This window comes from Lotus japonicus, chromosome 6 (assembly GCF_012489685.1).
Source record: "Lotus japonicus ecotype B-129 chromosome 6, LjGifu_v1.2".
Lineage (NCBI taxonomy): Eukaryota > Viridiplantae > Streptophyta > Magnoliopsida > Fabales > Fabaceae > Lotus > Lotus japonicus.
The window spans coordinates 7431737-7452044 of NC_080046.1; the positions used below are offsets into that span (position 1 = coordinate 7431737).

Genomic DNA, 20308 nt, shown 5'->3' on the forward strand with positions numbered 1-20308 from the left:
CGCCCTACTTAAAGTGGGGAAATTACTGGAACGCCCCCTTTAATAGAATACGGAAGACACATTTCCGTATTGAATACGGAAGTTTAATATCCGTATTATATTAGTATGTAAACCGGCAAGGGTTTATTCAAACCCATTTCAAACCCATTTCCGTATTTTGCCAAGCTCTTCTCCCCTCTTCAACCTTCGATCTCTGTCGCTCCCCTTGCTTGAACCGTGTACTTGAAAGGTTCCATCATCTCCATCAAAGCTCTTCACAACCCCATTCTCAGAATTGAAACCTAGAGGTAAGGATTTTTGGATTTTCCCCATTTAACTTGAAATTATGTTAATCATTGAACCCTAGGGTAGTCGATTGTTGCTTGTGTAGAGGTATTGTTGGCTGAAATGTCTTGAATGTGGTTTGGGTTTAGGGCCGATAGCTCATTGTCGTTAATGGCGTTTCTGGGTAAATACGGATCACAGGTTTCCGTATTGAATATGGAAAATGGTATTCCGTATTCAGTATGGAACATGGTTTTCCGTATTGAATACGGAAAAACGTTTTCCGTATTCATCTCAGAACCAAACCCAACACTTATAATTGATTCTGGGTTCAGAATCAATTATAGAAGGTTTCCAAAGCATTTGTGAGTAGTTTCTAGATGCCATAATTGATTATTAGGAAAATAAAAGTTGATCCAAGCATGCATAATCCACAGAAGATCCGATTATCATCTATGTACTTATAAAATTCTAGGAATTTTCCATTTGCTTGCATCATGTTTCTGTCTATGGCTGAAATGGTATATATAGTGAATGTTTGCTCTGAATATATAGTGAGAATGAAGAACAGAAAGAGGTCTCATGCTTCTAGTGAGGATGTCGGGGCTACTGAGGATAGACACCGGCGGTTACATGCTTCTAGCCGGCGCGGCGATCATGCTGCAACCTCTCAGGCGGTGGAGGCTTCAGCTCCAGTTGTTTCTCCGCCGTCTCCCATGATTGAGGTTCCTCTGGTTGATTATCCGCCGTCTCCCACGGTTGAGATACCTACAGTTGTTTCTCCGCCCTCTCCCATGGTTGAGTCATCAGGCGAGGAGTCCTCAGGCGAGGAGTCCTCAGGCGAGGAGTCTTCCGGCGAGGAGTCATCAGGCGAGGCCTCATCCGGCATGGGAGGATCTGACGAGGATAGTATTCCTCCGCCTACTGTTGATGCTGATGTCCTGCCGCCAGAGCAGGGGGAGCAGGGGGCACAGGGTGGCGAGGAGGACCTGATCCAGAGGTTGCCGCCGTTTCCGGGGGGGCCTGTTGAGCTATCGCTCCTCACCCATTATGCTGATCACAAGGCTCCCTGGGCGTGGCATGCACTCCTACGCACAGACGAGCGGTATGTGGACCGTCGACAGTTGAAGGTGGCCACAGCTGGGGGGAAGGTTTGGAACCTTGCTTGTGATGGTGATTCAGACAGTCACAGGCGGGTTCGAGAGTTGATTGAGCAGACGGGTCTTCATCAGCTACCATATTGCAGCTACCCGGTGACAGATGCAGGCCTTATTTTGGCCCTTGTGGAGCGATGGCATGAGGAGACTAGTAGCTTCCACATGCCGTTCGGGGAGATGACTATCACCTTGGACGACGTGTCGGCTCTTCTCCATCTCCCCATGGGGTCGAGGTTCTATACGCCTGGGAGGGGGGAGAGGGACGAGTGTGCAGCGCTCTGTGCTCAGTTGATGGGAGGATCTGTTGGTATTTATGAGGCTGAGTTTGATACGAATAGGTCCCAGACTATTCGCTTTGGGGTCTTGCAGACCCGGTATGAGGCTGCGTTGGCGGGTATGTCTTAATTATTATTGTATTGTCTTTGTATCTATTATTATTGTATTGTTATAAACTATTAACTTAATTCACTTCATTGTAGAGCACCGATATGAGGACGCTGCACGGATTTGGCTGGTGAACCAGCTAGGCGCCACGCTCTTTGCTAGCAAGAGCGGAGGCTACCATACGACCGTCTACTGGATAGGGATGTTGGAGGATCTTGGTCGAGTGTGCGAGTACGCGTGGGGCGCGATTGCGCTCGCTACGCTATACGACCAGCTTAGTCGAGCGTCCAGGAGGGGGACGGCCCAGATGGGAGGTTTTACCTCGCTCCTGCTAGGATGGGTCTACGAGTACCTTTCTGACCGCGTCATTATCCGTAGGGCGGATCCGGAGTACTCGCAGGACCAGCCTAGGGCGCGGCGGTGGGCTATGTCCCGGGTCGGGCATGCAGGCCTTGATGAGAGGCGAGTCATGCTCGATGAGCTGACGGTGGATGACGTTATATGGACCCCATTTGAGGACCATCGGGCTCATCGACCACGGGATCCGAGGGCCATGTATTCTGGCTACATCCGGTCGCCATTTGGCCGTGTTGTTCGACGACATCTACCAGAGAGGGTTCTGCGCCAGTTTGGCTTCATACAGGATGTCCCTCGACACCCCTCTGAGATCCAGACGTTTGGGTCCCTTGCTGAGACCGCAGATGCTGCCTTTGCTGAGTTTGCGCCGCACCTCCGCCCTCAGGGGATCCCCGCTACATATCCGGGAGAGGCTGTGGAGGATTACATGAGGTGGTACAACGCTGTGTCCCATCGGTTCATCATCCCTGATGATAGGAGGGAGGAGTTCAGTGCAGTGGTAAGTTTGAATTTTATTTTCCATTCAATTGTGATTTTTTGTTCATGATATTTTATTTGTATCTAATGTATCTACATTATTTTTGCAGACTGTTATGCGTCGGGCCGTGGACTTGTTGGAGCAGTCACTCGAGGTGCCAGATGCTCCTGCAGAGGGCACGCATTCCCGATCCCTCACTGAGAGGGCGCTGGATCTTATTAGATCCAATGCCTTCATTGGTACCCAGGGGGTAGCCTTTGCTGCTGTCCGAGGAGCTAGAGCTGCAGGAGGCAGAGGTCGTGGAGACAGAGCGCGTGGAGGCAGAGGCCGTGGAGGCAGAGCCCGTGGAGAGGGTGCTCCTGCAGAGGGTGCGCGTGGAGGCAGAGGCCGTGGAGGCAGAGCCCGTGGACCTAGAGGTCGTAGAGGGGCCGGTAGGGGTCGGGGCGAGTGATTGACTATATATTTGTATATTTTTTTTGTATTTTTATATTATGACATGTGACTCTTTGTATTAGGACTCTCTTTATATTAATCATGATTTCTATTTTCACTCATTATATGCCGACTCTTGTATTGAAAAAAACCCGTATAACTACACCGTAAATAATCAAAGGCAGGATAAGTAACATAAATAATTCATGGCAAACAGTTTAAAGGGTACACGAAATTATTCAGAAGCAACACGAAAACAAAATTAATCCTCAGTGATATCGATGAAGTCGTGGGGTCCGCTATCCTGTGGAAATACTTTGACTATGTTGGGCAACGTTATATTCAGATAACGAACAGATTTACTCGGTGCAAACACAGCAACCTGCAAGTAAATTGCAAATTTAAAAGATTAATGCGTACTTGTTCAAAGGAAGCAAGATTAATGTTTAAGGTAATAGACCTTTTGGAGAACAAGAACAGATCCAACAGTTATGACATTCCTAAATTCCCCGTCAGTGAAGGCCTTGCGATGGACGCTAGCGTCAACGGTGCCCGTAGGGTCCTAAATCAATGCAATCGTGAGAGAAAATGAGACAACAAATTGACGGTTAAAGAAGCTGGACAAAAGCGAGCAAATACCTTGAGGGTAACTTTGGCATCTCGGAAACCATTGGGAGTGCATGATTTAATAACAGCAACAACACTCTCTACTCTCTCAACATTCGTTGTGATTGTGCCCAGCGGAGTGGCAGATTCCACCAATTGCAGGGCTGTAAGCCAAGCATTTGAATTGAAATCAGGATCGGTTTCGGTTGATCTGTCTTCGAGAGCACGCCTCACAAATTCTTGGGTCGGAATGAGTAGTGTGTTAGGGTTGGATCTACGCCCATACATGGCAGCCTGGACGGCGCCAGCTGGCCCAGGAATGAGAGGACGAGAGCTGCTAGAAGTGCTGCCTTGACGTTTGCAACGGCGGACTAATGCATCCCAGTCTTGTTCCATTGTTTTTTTTTATCTTCGAAAGCAAGACATGAAGAAAAGGATGAAGAAGAATAAAGAACCCAGAGAGATTTATAGCAGAATGGTCAAAAGATTTATGGTGTTTGGTGGATAATACAAGTGTGGTTGGGGTTGGTTGGTGGTAGATAGTAATGTCAGGTTTCAAGTTCGTCATTTAGTGGATGAAAATGACAAGACTCTGATGATGGGGTGGTTGGAAATGACAGGACTCTGATGATGGGGTGGTTGTAAATGACAGGACTCTGATGATGGGGTGGATGAAAATGACAGGACTCTGATGACAGAGTGGTTGTCTATGTTAATTATCCCTGATGCTGATTCTAAATAATAAGGCCCATCAATATAACAATGACCATCAAATTAATATTATTAAAAGCAACAAATGAACATCATAAAGGCAAGGCCCATCAGATTAATATTACAGAGCGTTTACAAATGAATATCACACAAAAGTGTGGTGTCAATCTGAGGTGATGTCTACATAGCTTTGGTGAATAAGAGGAACACCAAAAGTAACAAGCCAAGCTTCATATTCTGATGTGAATCTTCCTAAACGTGTACCATATGGGGCGCACCAGCTTACTGATGTAGGATCAACATACCGTTCCCACTGGAGAGCAATTGGCGGCATAGAATGTCCAGGAGTTAGATGGAGCTACATTATAGAGAATAACAATAAAATTAGATAACTTGCAAATACAACAAATAAATTCACCAATTGGATATTAGTGTACTCAATCAAAAAATACCTGTACAAAGTGATTAATCACATGACCAACAGCTATAACAGGATGTACATCCGGTGGACCTTCTCCTCTTAGTGGAAGGTATGACCAACAACCCGTAGAGGAGATGGATATGAAAACCACTTGGAACCTGATGGTAGTCCGAGTAATGCAGCAACGGCTCTATAGCCACAGTTACCATCATCCTCAACATTCTGAACTGTTTGTATATATGGGTGGAAAAAGGCTGGAAAATGACCCATGAAATAGCTTGTATCAGACTTCTTCACACGCTTCTTCTTCTTTGGTGGTTGTGAAACCTTCTTTGCCTCTCTGATCTCCCTATCAACATGTTCAAAACCTGAAAGATCACGAGTCAAGGATCCTATTGCTTTATTCTTAGGTGGTATTTTCTCATTCGCCTTAAGAGTGCGCTTGGACCTTATCTTAACCGCAGGAGTACAAAGTGAACTGCTTTCAGGACAATAGATCGCTTGAAGCTTCCTCCTTACCATACTCTGCCCTCCAGTATCCAAAGAACTGAAATAATGTGTCAATGCCTCAACTTCTGGTTGCATATCTCCATGGTTCATGCCGCAAATATGGTTGCTGGTAGTATCTGCAACAGGTTCAGGTACATGCTCCCAACTCAGTCTCTTCCAGAATGGATGAATTGACTCATATGGAATTCTTTCATAACCTGCAAGTTCACAAAAGTGTCACTTTCAATAACAAATAGAATTAATTGACAAGAGAGTGGTTGAACGGTGACCTGCAAGTTCACAACCGCAAGGTAGTCCATGAGTCTCTCTCAACAAGCAATCGCATCCGCCGTAGGACTTCATTCTTATATGTTCATCGTCGATGAGCTGCAGGCATTTGTTTGACACAAATCCTCTAATATTTGTGTAAAATGGGAACATGAAAGTGTGATCAATTCTGTGAATACTGCGCTCAAACGATGCTAATATTTCAGTATGTCGATTACATGTCAAACTATGCGACGCATCCCATGAAGTGGCCAGGTCACCCTTGCAATCCCGTAACATCTTCTTCAAACTGGCATGTGCACCCTCAGCCCTGCAAACAACAAATAGATATCTTATTAACAACAATCTATCAAATGAACAAACAACGCATAAATTAAGCTCATGTAATTTTTTTACCTGTTACTTGTTGTTGTTCCAAAGTGCATCACATGATTTGTCCATGCCTTGGCGAATTTCTCCTTGTGAACCAACCATCTAGTAGAACAATAGGAGGTAAAGTTGCTGTATTTTGCCTTGCACATATTAAACAATTGCATCCATTTCACTTCAAATTCTTCAACTGTTGCAGCATCCACCACCTCTGCCCACTTCATCATAACCAACTCAGCAAAATCATCTGTGCCAACATAGAGTTTGCACTTTGCCAAAACACACTTGTTGATGTGCCACAAGCATAATAAATGTGTAGTGTTAGGAAGGCTTTGCTTAGCAGCACTCAATAAGGCAAGATCCCTGTCAGTAACAATCACCTTAGGCAACATGGCTTGATCAGCTAATAGAGACTTCATACACTCCAGTGCCCAAACGTAGTCATCTGTGCCCTCATTAACAATGTAGCAAAAGGCTATGGAGTATGTCTTATCTGTGGAAGTCAGTCCAACAATCTCAAGCAAGGGAATTGCATATTTGTTTGTCTTGTATGTGCAATCCATAATCACTACATATGGAAATGTGTTGAACAGTTTGATAGCATTTGGATGAGCCCAAAATACATCCCTAATGACTTCCGATCCAGGCTCATGTCTTTCAAAGTGGACATACTTGTCACCGTCCAACTTCTTCAACAAGTGTTGCATTTCTGTCAATCCCCCGCGGAGGGATTTTCTTAACCTCTTGCAAACACCATAAATCTGAGATATGGTAGTCAAGTTTGAAGGATTGTTTTCCTTCAAAGTCAACAACATCTTTCTCGGTGGAACCCAACTCCTTGTCATTTTTCCCACTTGCTCCTTCTCTCCGGGTTTTAGACGACCAACAAAATTGTGCCCAAGTAGTGACCTAGCTGGTTCATGGTTGTGTATACCTTCCATCACCTTTAGCCGCCAATCTCTATCTATGCCATTTTTCCTAGGTCGTCCTTTTAGTCTAAAAGGACAACCTGTCTTTTGTGATCTCGTCCCTTCAACAAGGTCAGGGTCTCTATAAGGAACATATTTACCATGCTTCTCGCACCCCAACATGACATAAGCTTTTCTGCTTCCATTCCCACCATAATCTGACTTTGTGATCAACGTAACATATCCATTTTCAATCGCAATTCCATGAACCCAATTGATAAGATCATCACGGGTAGGGAAAATCTGTTATAATAATAAGAATTGATTACAAGGGTGATCAAGACATAATAAGAATTGATATATTACACTCTCAAAACAATGCAAAAATATGTTCAAAGAATACCTGATCAGTTGCAAATAAATGCGAGACATCTATACTTATACACGGGGGCACAAATGCTGGTGGTGGCACCTCTGTAGTGGCCTCTTCAGGTTGACCATTGTGAAATCCAGCTTCAATCAATTGTGACTCACCAAAGAAAAATGAATCTGTCATCCCTGGAAGAGAATACGGAAAGTTACATTCCATACTCAATACGGAAATATACTTTCCATACCGAATACGGATTGTTACTTTCCATACTGAATACGGAAAGTACCTTTCCATATTCAATACGGAAGATAACAATCCGTATTATATCACGACTCAGAATTCAAAAACCCATCCTTCTAACTACTTAAACTACTTAATCTAACTACTTAAACTACTTAATCTAACTACTTCCACTACTTAATCCTACAAAATAACAACAAATAAACACATAGACTTACCTCTACTACAACACTTGTTGTAGTGGTGGAGAGCTTGGGAAATGAAGGAGTGGATGGTGGTGGAGAGCTTGGGAATGAAAGTGAGGTAGGAGAGGGTGAGAGAGAGGGTGGTCTGGAGGCATTGAGGAGGTTCAGGGGGGCTGGTGAGGGGTTGGTGAAAGTTGGTGAGGGAGGAGTAATGGTGGAAAAAGGGGGAATCCTGTCAGAGTTAAATACGGAAAATACCTTTCCGTATTCATCAAAATATAATACGGAAAGTACCTTTCCGTATTCAGTTAAATTGAATATGGAAAGTACCTTTCCGTAGGGCACTTTTGGGTTTAAAAAAAAAAGGTGGGGCGCGCAGCCCCATAGGGGAGGCCCCAAACCCAACTCCCCCCTCGTGCCTATACTATACTTGTATATTTTATTTTTTATTTTTTTTATAAGCAAATTTAATTTTTAGAAATGTTAGTAAATTAATCTCTTTTCTGGGTTTGAACCTAAGACATTTTGTCTTTTATCTCACCCAACTCTTATATCTCTAGCTCTTACCCCTTGAGCTATCCTTCGGGGATATATTTTATTTTTGACTTACGTAGTCGTTTGTTAGACAGGTGGGAAGGAAACAGAACATGATATATGGATTTCGTTCTGTGTTTGTCATTATTTTAAGATGGAACGGAACAAGACAAAAGTCTCAAGGAACGGGACACTTTGGTTCCCTGGAAGAGGATGGAACGGAAGGGAACGGAACATAACACCCTCTTAAAAGTTTTACACAGTAAAAAATACCTCTAATTTATATTTGACATCTTTTAAATCTAAAAAGTTTTAAATCACTTCTTAAAGTAAAAAACACTTATTATATTTGTAGACAAAGTTAAATAAATTTTTCTTTTTCAAAAAAGTCACTTGAAATAAAATCAATTATTTTTATCAAAAGTAAAATCACTTTTTTAAGCAGTGACAAACAAGCAAATTATAGTTCGTTTGATTCAACTTATTTCAGAAAAATCGCTTTTTTGATAAAAAAAAAATCACTTATTATAATCAAAAATCAATTTTTTGATAAAAAAAATCACTTATTTTAATCCAAAATCACTTTTTAAATCCAAAAAATCATATTATGTTTGTTTCGTCTTTTTTTTAATAGCTGAAAACAAGTTATTCGAAAAAAAAATACGTTTAACTTATCCTAAAAATCTATTATGATAGACAAGAGGAGATTAAAAAATGATTTTAATTGGAGTAGTCAAACACGAATCAACTTATGCTTTTCTCAAAATCTCTAAAAATTAATCTAAACAAATGCACTTAAAATAGCTTAAAGAAATAATCAAATTTGTACTTTTTTAAAAGCACACTGAAACAACTTAAATAATATATTAGTGATTATTTTAAAGAAATAAATGATTATTTCATGATATAAGCAATAACAAACGGTTTCTATGCATGTTCAATTATTTTATCCTCAATCAAATATTAAACATGCAGGGTTATATATGTAATTAAAATTATGGTTCTGTTCTAATGACTAGGAGTTACCAAATACAACACACATAACATTATTATCCTGTTCGATCATGTTCTGTCCCGTTCCGTTCTGTCCTGTTCTATTTCGTTCCGTCATCAAACGCTACCTTAATTTCACTTTTCGTCTTGGTCACTTGTCGTTCTCTTACCGCTTAGTGTGCTAACCGTGGGTCGAGGGACTAATCTCACGACTCTCAACACTAGAATACCTATTTAACACTACAAAAAGTTAGCAACTTTACTTTGCTGAGAGACTATTTTTACACAGAGCTTAATTCGCAAGGAATAAAGTTTAGTTGACAAAAAAAAATGGGCATATGTCTTGTGCGTCAGACTACTAGGATCCTCTCAAGTGAATTAACAAAAAAATTCGGGTGAGTAAATGAAATTAAAATATAAATGGAAAATTGCAAAAATTCAGCACAACAATGCTGGTCAGAAGCTAAAAACGTCTTCAATTCAATAAAAGGAAGAGACAAATATGTGAGACCATATGGAAAAATAAGAATTTGAATTCAAAAAATGTGTAACATATCGATAGAAGAGATAGAAAATAAATAAAACAAAGAAAGTTCAATTTGAGACAGTGTATTATTGATAGATTCACGATCTATGTACTCTATCCCTAGCCTCTCCTTTTCTCCCCCATCTTCCCTTTTATTGTGTTTGAACTTTGAAGGTATACATAGATGACAACCTCCATTATCGTGTTTCCTCTCATTCTTTCGTCCCCTTGTGTAGAATCCTTTGCTCAATAGAAAAATGTGAAGTCATTATCATTGTTGTCTTTCACTACTCACTCAGCCGCTCATCATACATCGTCTTCTCTCTTAGAGGAAGGTTAGGAGCAGGTAAGTGAAGGAAATGGGTGGTAGTGTAGGGGAAAAAAGGTTAGATTTTAAGGGGTAGGAGGGAAGAGGGTTACGCGATAGGTGGGGACGGGTGCAAAGAGGGTAAGGGTATATAGATATGGGTAGGGAGAGATTGGAGGGGTCAACTGATATTCTTTCAACTTCAATGCTCACCATTAAAGTGGAGATTACAACATGCAGACCTTGACTACTCGTATTTTTTGGTTTTCAGAGGGTTTAAACATCATATCAAGATTACCTTCCATGCATCTCATCTTGTACCTTTCTCTGACTAGAGCATAAAGATGCTTTTTTTGAGATTGCGCGAAGAATCCTCCTATGGAAAGTCCTCCACTTATAGAGTTCATCGTAGATGGTTGTTGTTGAAGATATTGCATCTCCATATGTTGTTTCCCACTAACGTCAAGTGAGAATAAGAGAAGAATCTCTCGTGGTTGCGACAGTGGATCACAGTGGAATGAAGTGAGTTTGGTCCTTTAAGTCAGTTTGAAGCTCTAGATTCAATGGTGACGGGTTGTACCTGTAGGAGTAACTCCAATACTTAAGGAATAACAAGTGTTGGGAGAGAATCCCTGAAACTCGGTTAGAATTCTAATGTGAAAGGCGAAGAGTGAATAGCATCTTATGTAAATCAGCTATAGAACCTATATTTATAGGCTCGAAGCTCATTGCGATTGGCTCTGCTAGTGTGAGGGAAGCCCTTTAAGTTGTACTTATGAGAGGGCAGGAGGTTTTTTGTCATCCTGCCTTAGATCATAGTGGCTCGGCCTTCATTTTGACCGAGCATATACTGGTCAAGGGACATTTCTCATTGAGTAATTCAATCAGACTTGTGACGAATGCTTCTACGCAATCCTTCTCGTCACCTGAGATTTCCTCAAGTCAGGTGGCCTCGAAGCTAGCCATAACAATTTTTGAGATATATCCTAACAAAACACTCTTAGAGGAGTCAAATCCATTTAATAAATTTGCGAATACTTTAATAAACAATCAATCTTGATCGTCAATTTGTTTTAATCTTCATTGTTTGTTCTTTTTGTTGAGTATTTTGTTGGCTGCATTTTGTCTAAATAATATGTGTTAGCATGTGTGGAACTTGGTGTGACAAACAACATTGTCTTTGTCTTATGTGCAACCATATGTTCTAGGTATCTGACAGAACATTGTGCATCTAGTTGCTGAGTGTTTTATGTGACGAATTTATTCATAAGATTTGGAATGATGTGCGTTCAAAGCTGTGCATATCTTCTGAGTATTTGGGAGAATTAATCTATTTCACGAAATAAGATTAATTCGTTGTGAGCCAATTAAATAAGAAGGTTTGACTCTGTTTTGTTATTTGTGGAAGAAGATCTTTTCAAGATTTGTTTCAGATTTATTTTTTGGACTCTGATTGTTTTATTATGTGAACAAATCTTCTGAAGAGAGATTCGTTGTTGTTTTAGTTTGTAGAGAAAATATATTTGAGATCAAATCTTTGACAAAGAGGATTTCTTCCATATTTATGTCTCACTCAAGCCCATTGAAGATCAAGGTTGCTGAAGACCTATCTATTTATAGAGGCTTAACCATAGCTGCTCAAGGGTGGTTTTGGAGTTATATTCTTGAGCTTGTTCTCTGTGTTAGGGTTGTGTTTTGTGAGTCCTTATTGTGTGATTTGTACACAACTCTATTGCCTCCCTTGATGATCATATGACATCGAGTTGGTTTGTATTAGTTGAATTGTAATCTCTTCATCTTTATATCGTTTGCAAGTTCAATCACTGTGGCAGTGATTGTGAGAGAAAGTGAGAGAGGGTTCTCATACTTAGGGGGAAGTCGAAGTAATAAGTCACTAGTAGGATGATAGCTCCCTTGCAAGTGTACAAAGTTGCCCGTAGTAATAAATTATCGATCCCTCGAGTATTGTGATTCAATACTAATTATATTAACTTCTAGTATTTAGATTATGAAAATAAAAACCAATTTTAAGGATTTTGAAGATTGTAACAATCACTAATAAAAAGTAAAAGCGAAAATCAAATAGTTTAATCATTCAGATGAGAAAAATAGTACTTGGGTCATGTTTCACCTATTCGGCTTATGCCTTCATTCTAACAATGTTCATATGAATCTAATAAACTTCTCTACGGCGATTTAGCCTATGAGCTAAGATGTTGATAACTCACACGCCCTAGACTTTCAATTCAATTACTAAGTTTGTTTTACGAGCACCTAGACCAGGGAATTGAAGATTAAGTTCTATTTACTAGCCAACACAATTAGGTTCTACTCTTGAATCAAGCAGTAGGGAACGCCTAATCTAATTGTTTCCTTGTTTCTCTAATTCCTAATCAACTTCCGTTCTCATAAGAATCAGTAAATTACTCGCATGCATTGAAGTATAATCAAGATAAATTGAAACAACTACGTAGATTAATAAACAAAATTCATATGAAGCAAAGTTTCGAATCAAAACATAATTATAAAAAGGTTCCACACCCAAGTACTAAAAGAAGTTTAGCCAAACATGGCCATAATCAAGAATTCAAGAGAAAGAAAATAGCACCTACGACCTCCAGGAGAAAAAGCTCTCAAAACCTTAAGAAGTTTGTGCTCAACTTCAGTCACCCCAAAAACTTCCCCCAAATTCCCAATTCACGTTCCTTTTATATATCATCTTATCTTTCTTATTCTTTTTAATATTCAAATCAAATCTGGTACTTTGAAAGGCAATCACGTGAACAACGGGTTCAAATAAGCCAAAAATTTATCTTTAATGCTGCCACGTGTCAGATGCCGATTGGGCCAAGGTAAAATTGGGTGGATTCCAGTGCGTCTCGCACCACCGCTTACGGTGGACCTTCAGCATGATTGAGCACGTGGGAAGGATAAAAACACCTCCTGCGAGTGCATGATAAATTCCGTGGATCCTCAGCGCCGGATAACTCCCTTTTTCTGATTTTCTCTTTTCTTTTTATTCCGAAAATCCTAAATAAAATAATAAGATAAATCAAAATCAAATACTAAAAAGATAATAACCCAAAAATAAACAACTTAAAACATAACTAAATCTATAATTTAAAAAGTACTAATTAATGATAGATAAAAACTACTAAAATCTAACAAATCATAATAAAAACTCCTAAAATCCTAAATTAATTAAAAATACGAAAATTAAATAAAAATACCATAAAAACTAATTAAAACTCAAAAAATAAATTAAAAATAAAATAAAAGACTCACAAAAATACCCTTATGTCCCCGGGTCAACACACCACTATACTCAACGACAGCTTGTCCTCAAGCGTAAACTCAATTAGCTTGCCCTCAAGCACAGAACTAATCATCGCTAACTCAGATGCCAAATTTCCAGTCTAAAAACCTAGGGTTCATCACAGTAGTTCATGCAAGTGCTAAGATAAGAAAGTGAATAAACTTCAGTAAGTGAGAATTACAAGCAGCACGGAAACAAAGTCAAGAGTCCATACAAATAAGCTCACACATCTCAGCTCATGAACAAACAAGTACAGTGCATCAAACCTGGCTATCTTTCAACTCAAAATCAAATAAGACAGCAAAGCAATTAGGAGAGACCTCATCAGGTTGTAACGTGGCCAAGGGTGCAATGTAGGTATGGAAGTGAAAGAATTGACAACTCAAAGGGCTACCCAATTTAGTTAAGTGATCATTCTTCATGAAGCACAGAAGAGCAATAGATTCAACACATTTAGGCTCTCCCTCTTATTCCTTTTTTTTTTCATTTGGAACAAAGCAATGAAGTAAGTGATTGGGGAATATAGAAAGTGGGATGACCACCCCCATAACCTTACTCACTTATTTTATCTTTTTTTTTCCTTTGTTCCGAGGCACATACCTCAAATTTTTACATTTTTTCCTTTTCATTTTTTTTTCGAGAGAATAGAAGCCTGCAATTTTTAAGCTCTTTCCAATTTTTAAGTAACTAAGATCACTTAACAACCAAACAAATCACCAAAGCAAGGCACCAAAAAAATAATCATTAAGGCTCAAAGGGGCCACTAAGGGAAATATGAAAGCAAATTCTGAAAGCCAACAAAAATTCCTATAAGTCTCTCTCTAAATCACAAAACTGCACATATTCAACCGAGATGCAAATCAAGACAGGTTCAAGCAGGTACAAGTATGTCAGAATATTCACTCAACACTCAGAAACAAAAGGGTAAGTGTACCCATAATCAGAACTCGAGACAGTGTTTCCAAGCAACTCAACTCAGGTTCCCAAAGCTACCCAGCTCTCATTCTCTTAACACAAACAGTTCCCCACATGTGAATCGCCTCAAATAACTTATTTTCAGCAATTTCCACAAACAAAACAAGCATCTAAATTTAGGTTGAAATCGCTTGAGACATGCAAGTAACATGGTGCACAACACAAGCATATAAGGGTAAACTGACTCCACAAAATACAAACTAACTAGCATGCAAGACTCAACTAAATAAGAAACAACGAAAGCTAAAATAAAACAGTAAAAGGAAAGGGAAAGAACTCCCTCAATCTGAGCTCCGAGACTCATCGTCATAATGCTTTCCAGCTCCAATGCTCAGGCCTTCTCTATCCACGCTCATCCTATAAAAACACCTTAAAACACAATCAAGGAGTGATATCAACCAAAAAGATGTATACCCAGTTCATAGTTTTGTTGTTGTAACATTACATCAAATAAAATACTTGGTGAGCATAACATTTAAGCATATAGTTTCAACTAAAAATCACTCCATAATAACAGAACTTGAAAACTTACCTCGGTAAGATTCTAAAAATCAACTTTTGCTTTATCAATCACGTGAAACATTAAAAGATTGTGTTTTGTTTTTTTTTTAAAAAAAAAATAATAATAAGGTGAAAAGATAAGTGTAAAGGAAAACAAAATCTTTTATTTTTAAAGTTTCAGACTTGGTGCTGTCACACCAATTCATCATAGGAATAGCACCAAATTAGTGCTGGAAATTCCAGCCCAGCCTTGACCTATGCTACTGCATCAATTTCTGCATGAATCGCCCGATATTTCGCGCTGGAAATTCCAGTGCCAATGCTTAGCCCGTTGGCTTGCATCTGCCAGTTCCTCTTTTTTTGTTTTTTTTTTCTTTAAACTGATACTAACATTAAGGATAAATAAAGAAACAAATGCAGAAAAATATTGAAACTAAGAAGGGAAAATAAAAATGAAATTAGAACTAATGAAATAAAACTAAAAATATCAGTTGGGTTGTCTCCCAAGAAGCACAATTTTATAGTCTTTGCTAGACTCCCCTGGACTCAGAATGTCATCCAGGGTTTATCCCATAGTGCATTGCACTTTCAGGATCTTTCAGTTGAGTACACACCTTAGTTAGATTTTTGCATGCAACCTCAAGAGCTAAAACACAATCATTAAATTTAGAGTTAAGAGGGATCAAAGATTTCTCTTCTTTCTTACGCTTTGGCTTCCATTGGATGCACCCACCTTTTACCTTTTCCTCTAAGTAGATCTTCTCCTTTTGCTCTGACTTCATTTCCTCCTTCTGCTTGGTATTGATCTTCTCCTTCTGCTCTGACTTCATTTCCTCCTTCTGCTTGGTATTGATCTTCTCCTTCTGCTCGGAGTTGACAACCATGCTCATTGAGTAGACTTGCTTAGGTTGGTCGCTCTGTGTGTCCTCTTTTTTCTTCTTATTTGATGCTCCAGCTTTTTCTTTAAGGAAGAACTGCTTCAGTTCTCATCACTCCACTCTTCCATCATTTTCACCAAAAATACATCATTCTTCTCAACTGGTTGTGGCTTCAGGTCAAATATGTTGAAACTGATCTTCTCATCAGCTACCCTTACAGATATTGTTCCTTTCCCCACATTTATTTTCGCTTGTGAAGTGGCTAGGAACGGTCTTCCCAGAATCAATGGTATTTTAGAGTTCTCATCCATATCAATTATCACGAAGTCCACCGGGAACTCGAACTCTCCTACTCTTACTAGCACATCTTCAACAACTCCTCATGGAGCCACTATGGAGCGATCCGCTAATTGAAGCATCATCATTGTCGGCTTCAGTTCTCCAACATTAAGTCGCTCAAACATTGATAGGGGCATTAAGTTGATGCTTGACCCTAAATCACATAAGGCTCTCACTTGCTTTGAAGCCCCAAAATTAACAGGTAGGGTGAAACTACCTGGATCCTTTTGTTTGGGTGGAAGCTTCCTTTGTAGAATAGCGCTACACTCCTTAGTAAGCTCAACGATCTCATTCTCTTCACTCAACCTCCTTTTCTTTGAGAGTATCTCCTTCATGAATTTAGCATATTGAGGCATCTTTTCCAGAACTTCAGAGAATGGGAGCTCTACACGCAACTTTTTGAACATAGATATAAACTTGGAGAATTGCTTCTCCAACCTCTTCTTTGCTATGTTAGTGGGGAAAGGGGGAAAAGGGACTTTTGCAAACTTTTTTTCTAATTCTACTTTTCTCTTTTCCTCTTCTTTTTCTTTCTGCTTTTTTCTTATTTTCTCCTAAAGGTTCAATATCTCCTACAAACTCATCATTGACATTATTGTTTTCTACAATTTTCTGTTTAGGCTCACTCAAGGTAGCACCACTCCTAAGAGTTATGGCAGAGCAATTTTCTTTAGGATTAATGACAGTATCTGAAGGAAACATACCTGGGGGTCTTTCTGACATTTGCTTGGCCATCTGTCCCACCTGAGTCTCCAAATTTTTTATAGCAGCTTCATGAGTTTTGAAACTAGTATCTGCTTTGTTAATGAAATTCTCCATCAATTCTTCTAAGCTCTTCTTCCCATTGTCACTGCCTTGATCCTGATTCTGTTGAGGTCCTGAATTCTGAGACTGAAATCTTTGATTTGAATATTGCCTCTGATTATTTCCTCCTTGATTGAAGTTGTTCTGTTCCCTCTAGGAAAAGTTAGGATGATTCCTCCACCCCGGATTGTAGGTGTTGGAATAAGGATTATTTTGGGAATTTCCCAAAGCCTTGACTTCCTCGTCAAAATCTGCACCGCAATCTTCACTGGCATGAGGACCACTGCATGTTCCACAATGTATACTATCCACATTAGATATCTTGGCTGCCTGAAACTGTTGTTGCATAGCTGTCATTTGTTGAGATAATTGCTTGTTTGAAGCAACCATCCTATCATATGCTTCTATTTCCAATACACCCCTTCTGTTTTGGCGGTCATTGGTAGAGTTCACTGCACTTTCAGCCATTTTATTGATTAAGTTCCAACCTGCTTGAGCTGAAAGAGCTTCGAATTCGCCACTAGCTGCTGCTTCCAAGTTTGATCTGGTAGAATCAGCCAAGCCGTCATAAAACCTCTCCACCTGCGCTCCCAAAGTGAGGTTGTGCTGAGGGCACTTCCTTAACAGTTTCTTGAACCGCTCCAGAGCTTCATGGAGATTCTCAGTATCTTCCTGTTTAAAAACCAGAATGTCGTTCTTCAGCTTCCTCAGCAAGGTACGAGGGAAAAACTTTTTAGTGATTTTTTTTGCTAAATCTTCCCAAGTTGTTATGCTGCCTTGAGGTTGGGAGTTGAGCCACTCCTCAGCTGTGTCCTTTAATTAAAAAGGAAAGAGTTGCAAACGGACAAGCTCGACATTGGGAAGACGTGTAGTACTGCAGTTCCTGATGAACCGCTCTAGGTGAGCATGGGCATCTTCAGTGGCAGATCCTCCATATTGATGTTGACTGATCAGGTTGATGAGTGCAGGTCTGAGTTCAAAGTTCTGAGCCTCGGCATTCTGAGGGACTATACTTCCTGGGTAATCATAACTCATGACAGGCTCATTCAGATCCCTGAGGGGGCGGTTTGCCTCCTCTAATTCTCTTTCTTGCTGGATTCGGCGCACGGCTTCCTGCACCCGTTCCTCTTGAGTCCTTGCGAACTCCGCTCGAAGTCGCGCTTCCAATTCAGCATTTGTTTCAGCTGCCATTGCAGATGCAAGGGCTCTTCTTTGTTGTGCTAACCGGTAATGAAAGGTGCGGTTGATTTCTGAATCAAAAAGCAATGCCTCTGGATCAACTGTACCTCGCATACACTGAACACACTAATTAGAAGCACCCGTTCAATAAAGATGAAATAACAAAAAAAAATTGAAAGACAAAGAATCTAGACAAAAGAGATTAATTAAAACTAGTATTGGAAAGACAATCCCCGGCAACGGCGTCAAAAACTTGATAGCTCCCTTGCAAGTGTACAAAGTTGCCCGTAGTAATAAATTATCGATCCCTCGAGGATTGTGATTCAATACTAATTATATTAACTTCTAGTATTTAGATTATGAAAATAAAAACCAATTTTAAGGATTTTGAAGATTGTAACAATCACTAATAAAAAGTAAAAGCGAAAATCAAATAGTTTAATCATTTAGATGAGAAAAATAGTACTTGGGTCATGTTTCACCTATTCGGCTTATGCCTTCATTCTAACAATGTTCATATGAATCTAATAAACTTCTCTACGGCGATTTAGCCTATGAGCTAAGATGTTGATAACTCACACGCCCTAGACTTTCAATTCAATTACTAAGTTTGTTTTACGAGCACCTAGACCAGGGAATTGAAGATTAAGTTCTATTTACTAGCCAACACAATTAGGTTCTACTCTTGAATCAAGCAGTAGGGAACGCCTAATCTAATTGTTTCCTTGTTTCTCTAATTCCTAATCAACTTCCGTTCTCATAAGAATCAGTAAATTACTCGCATGCATTGAAGTATAATCAAGATAAATTGAAACAACTACGTAGATTAATAAACAAAATTCATATGAAGCAAAGTTTCGAATCAAAACATAATCATAAAAAGGTTCCACACCCAAGTACTAAAAGAAGTTTAGCCAAACATGGCCATAATCAAGAATTCAAGAGAAAGAAAATAGCACCTACGACCTCCAGGAGAAAAAGCTCTCAAAACCCTAAGAAGTTTGTGCTCAATTTGAGTCACCCCAAAAACTTCCCCCAAATTCCCAATTCACGTTCCTTTTATATATCATCTTATCTTTCTTATTCTTTTTAATATTCAAATCAAATCTGGTACTTTGAAAGGCAATCACGTGCACAACGGGTTCAAATAAGCCAAAAATTTATCTTTAATGCTGCCACGTGTCAGATGACGATTGGGCCAAGGTAAAATTGGGTGGATTCCAGTGCGTCTCGCACCACCGCTTACGGTGGACCTTCAGCATGATTGAGCACGTGGGAAGGATAAAAACACCTCCTGCGAGTGCATGATAAATTCCGTGGATCCTCAGCGCCGGATAACTCCCTTTTTCTGATTTTCTCTTTTCTTTTTATTCCGAAAATCCTAAATAAAATAACAAGATAAATCAAAATCAAATACTAAAAAGATAATAACCCAAAAATAAACAACTTAAAACATAACTAAATCTATAATTTAAAAAGTACTAATTAATGATAGATAAAAACTACTAAAATCTAACAAATCATAATAAAAACTCCTAAAATCCTAAATTAATTAAAAATACGAAAATTAAATAAAAATACCATAAAAACTAATTAAAACTCAAAAAATAAATTAAAAATAAAATAAAAGACTCACAAAAATACCCTTATGTCCCCGGGTCAACATAGGAATAAGTAGAAAGACTGTGAACAGGGGTTGTTCAATTAAGACTTTTGTGTACTTGATTCTCTATAATAGTGAATTATCTTTCTCGGACTGAAGCCCTCCAGATGTAGGTGACGTTGCACCGAACTAGGTTATCAATCATCTGTGTTCTTTATTGATTTAGTGTTGTAACTGTGTTGTTTCTATTGTGTTGGTCGATGTGGCTTAATTCCTATACGTTATACACGTTGTCCGGAACATTGTGTAGAACATTTGTCCTATCCGAGGTGAACCAGAATTTCACTTTTCAAAGGAGGCTCAAATATGCTCAAACTTGCTTGTAGTTTTTCTTGGACTACATAAGTGACCCTGTAAAAAAATTCACTCATATGTAATGATTTATTCAATTACTATTTTACCCTTAAAAGTTTCATTTATACATATTAATTTTTTTAATAATTATGTATATTAAAACTAGGATAAAATAAGATAAGATTAGGATAAAATAAGATCAGATCAGATAATATTTGGATTAAAATTAAGATAAAGATTAAGATAAGATTGTATTAATTATTAAATTTAAATCTCTGTCATATAAATTAAATATTATTTTATGTAAATGTTTTTGTTTTGAATACATGAGAGGATT

General features: G+C 39.1%; 1 protein-coding gene and 1 non-coding gene across 3 annotated transcripts; both read left to right on the plus strand.

Annotated features, from left to right (window-relative positions):
- Positions 1-59: 59 nt before the first annotated feature.
- Positions 60-3168, plus strand: LOC130726959 (protein MAIN-LIKE 2-like). 2 transcript variants are annotated; one of them, XM_057578277.1, is made up of 4 exons: positions 60-287; positions 820-1815; positions 1901-2661; positions 2750-3168. In XM_057578277.1, the coding sequence occupies exons 2-4, from the start codon at positions 825-827 to the stop codon at positions 3089-3091; spliced, it is 2094 nt and encodes a 697-aa protein (XP_057434260.1). In that variant the 5' UTR covers positions 60-287; positions 820-824; the 3' UTR covers positions 3092-3168. The 2 variants fall into 2 exon arrangements, with proteins under 2 accessions (XP_057434260.1, XP_057434259.1); XM_057578276.1 differs by lacking the exon at positions 60-287 and having other exon boundaries at positions 308-1815.
- A 14265-nt stretch (positions 3169-17433) lies between these two features.
- LOC130727075 (small nucleolar RNA R71) lies at positions 17434-17540 on the plus strand. The gene has a single exon (XR_009015115.1). It is a non-coding gene; the product is annotated as a small nucleolar RNA R71 (small nucleolar RNA).
- Positions 17541-20308: the final 2768 nt, after the last annotated feature.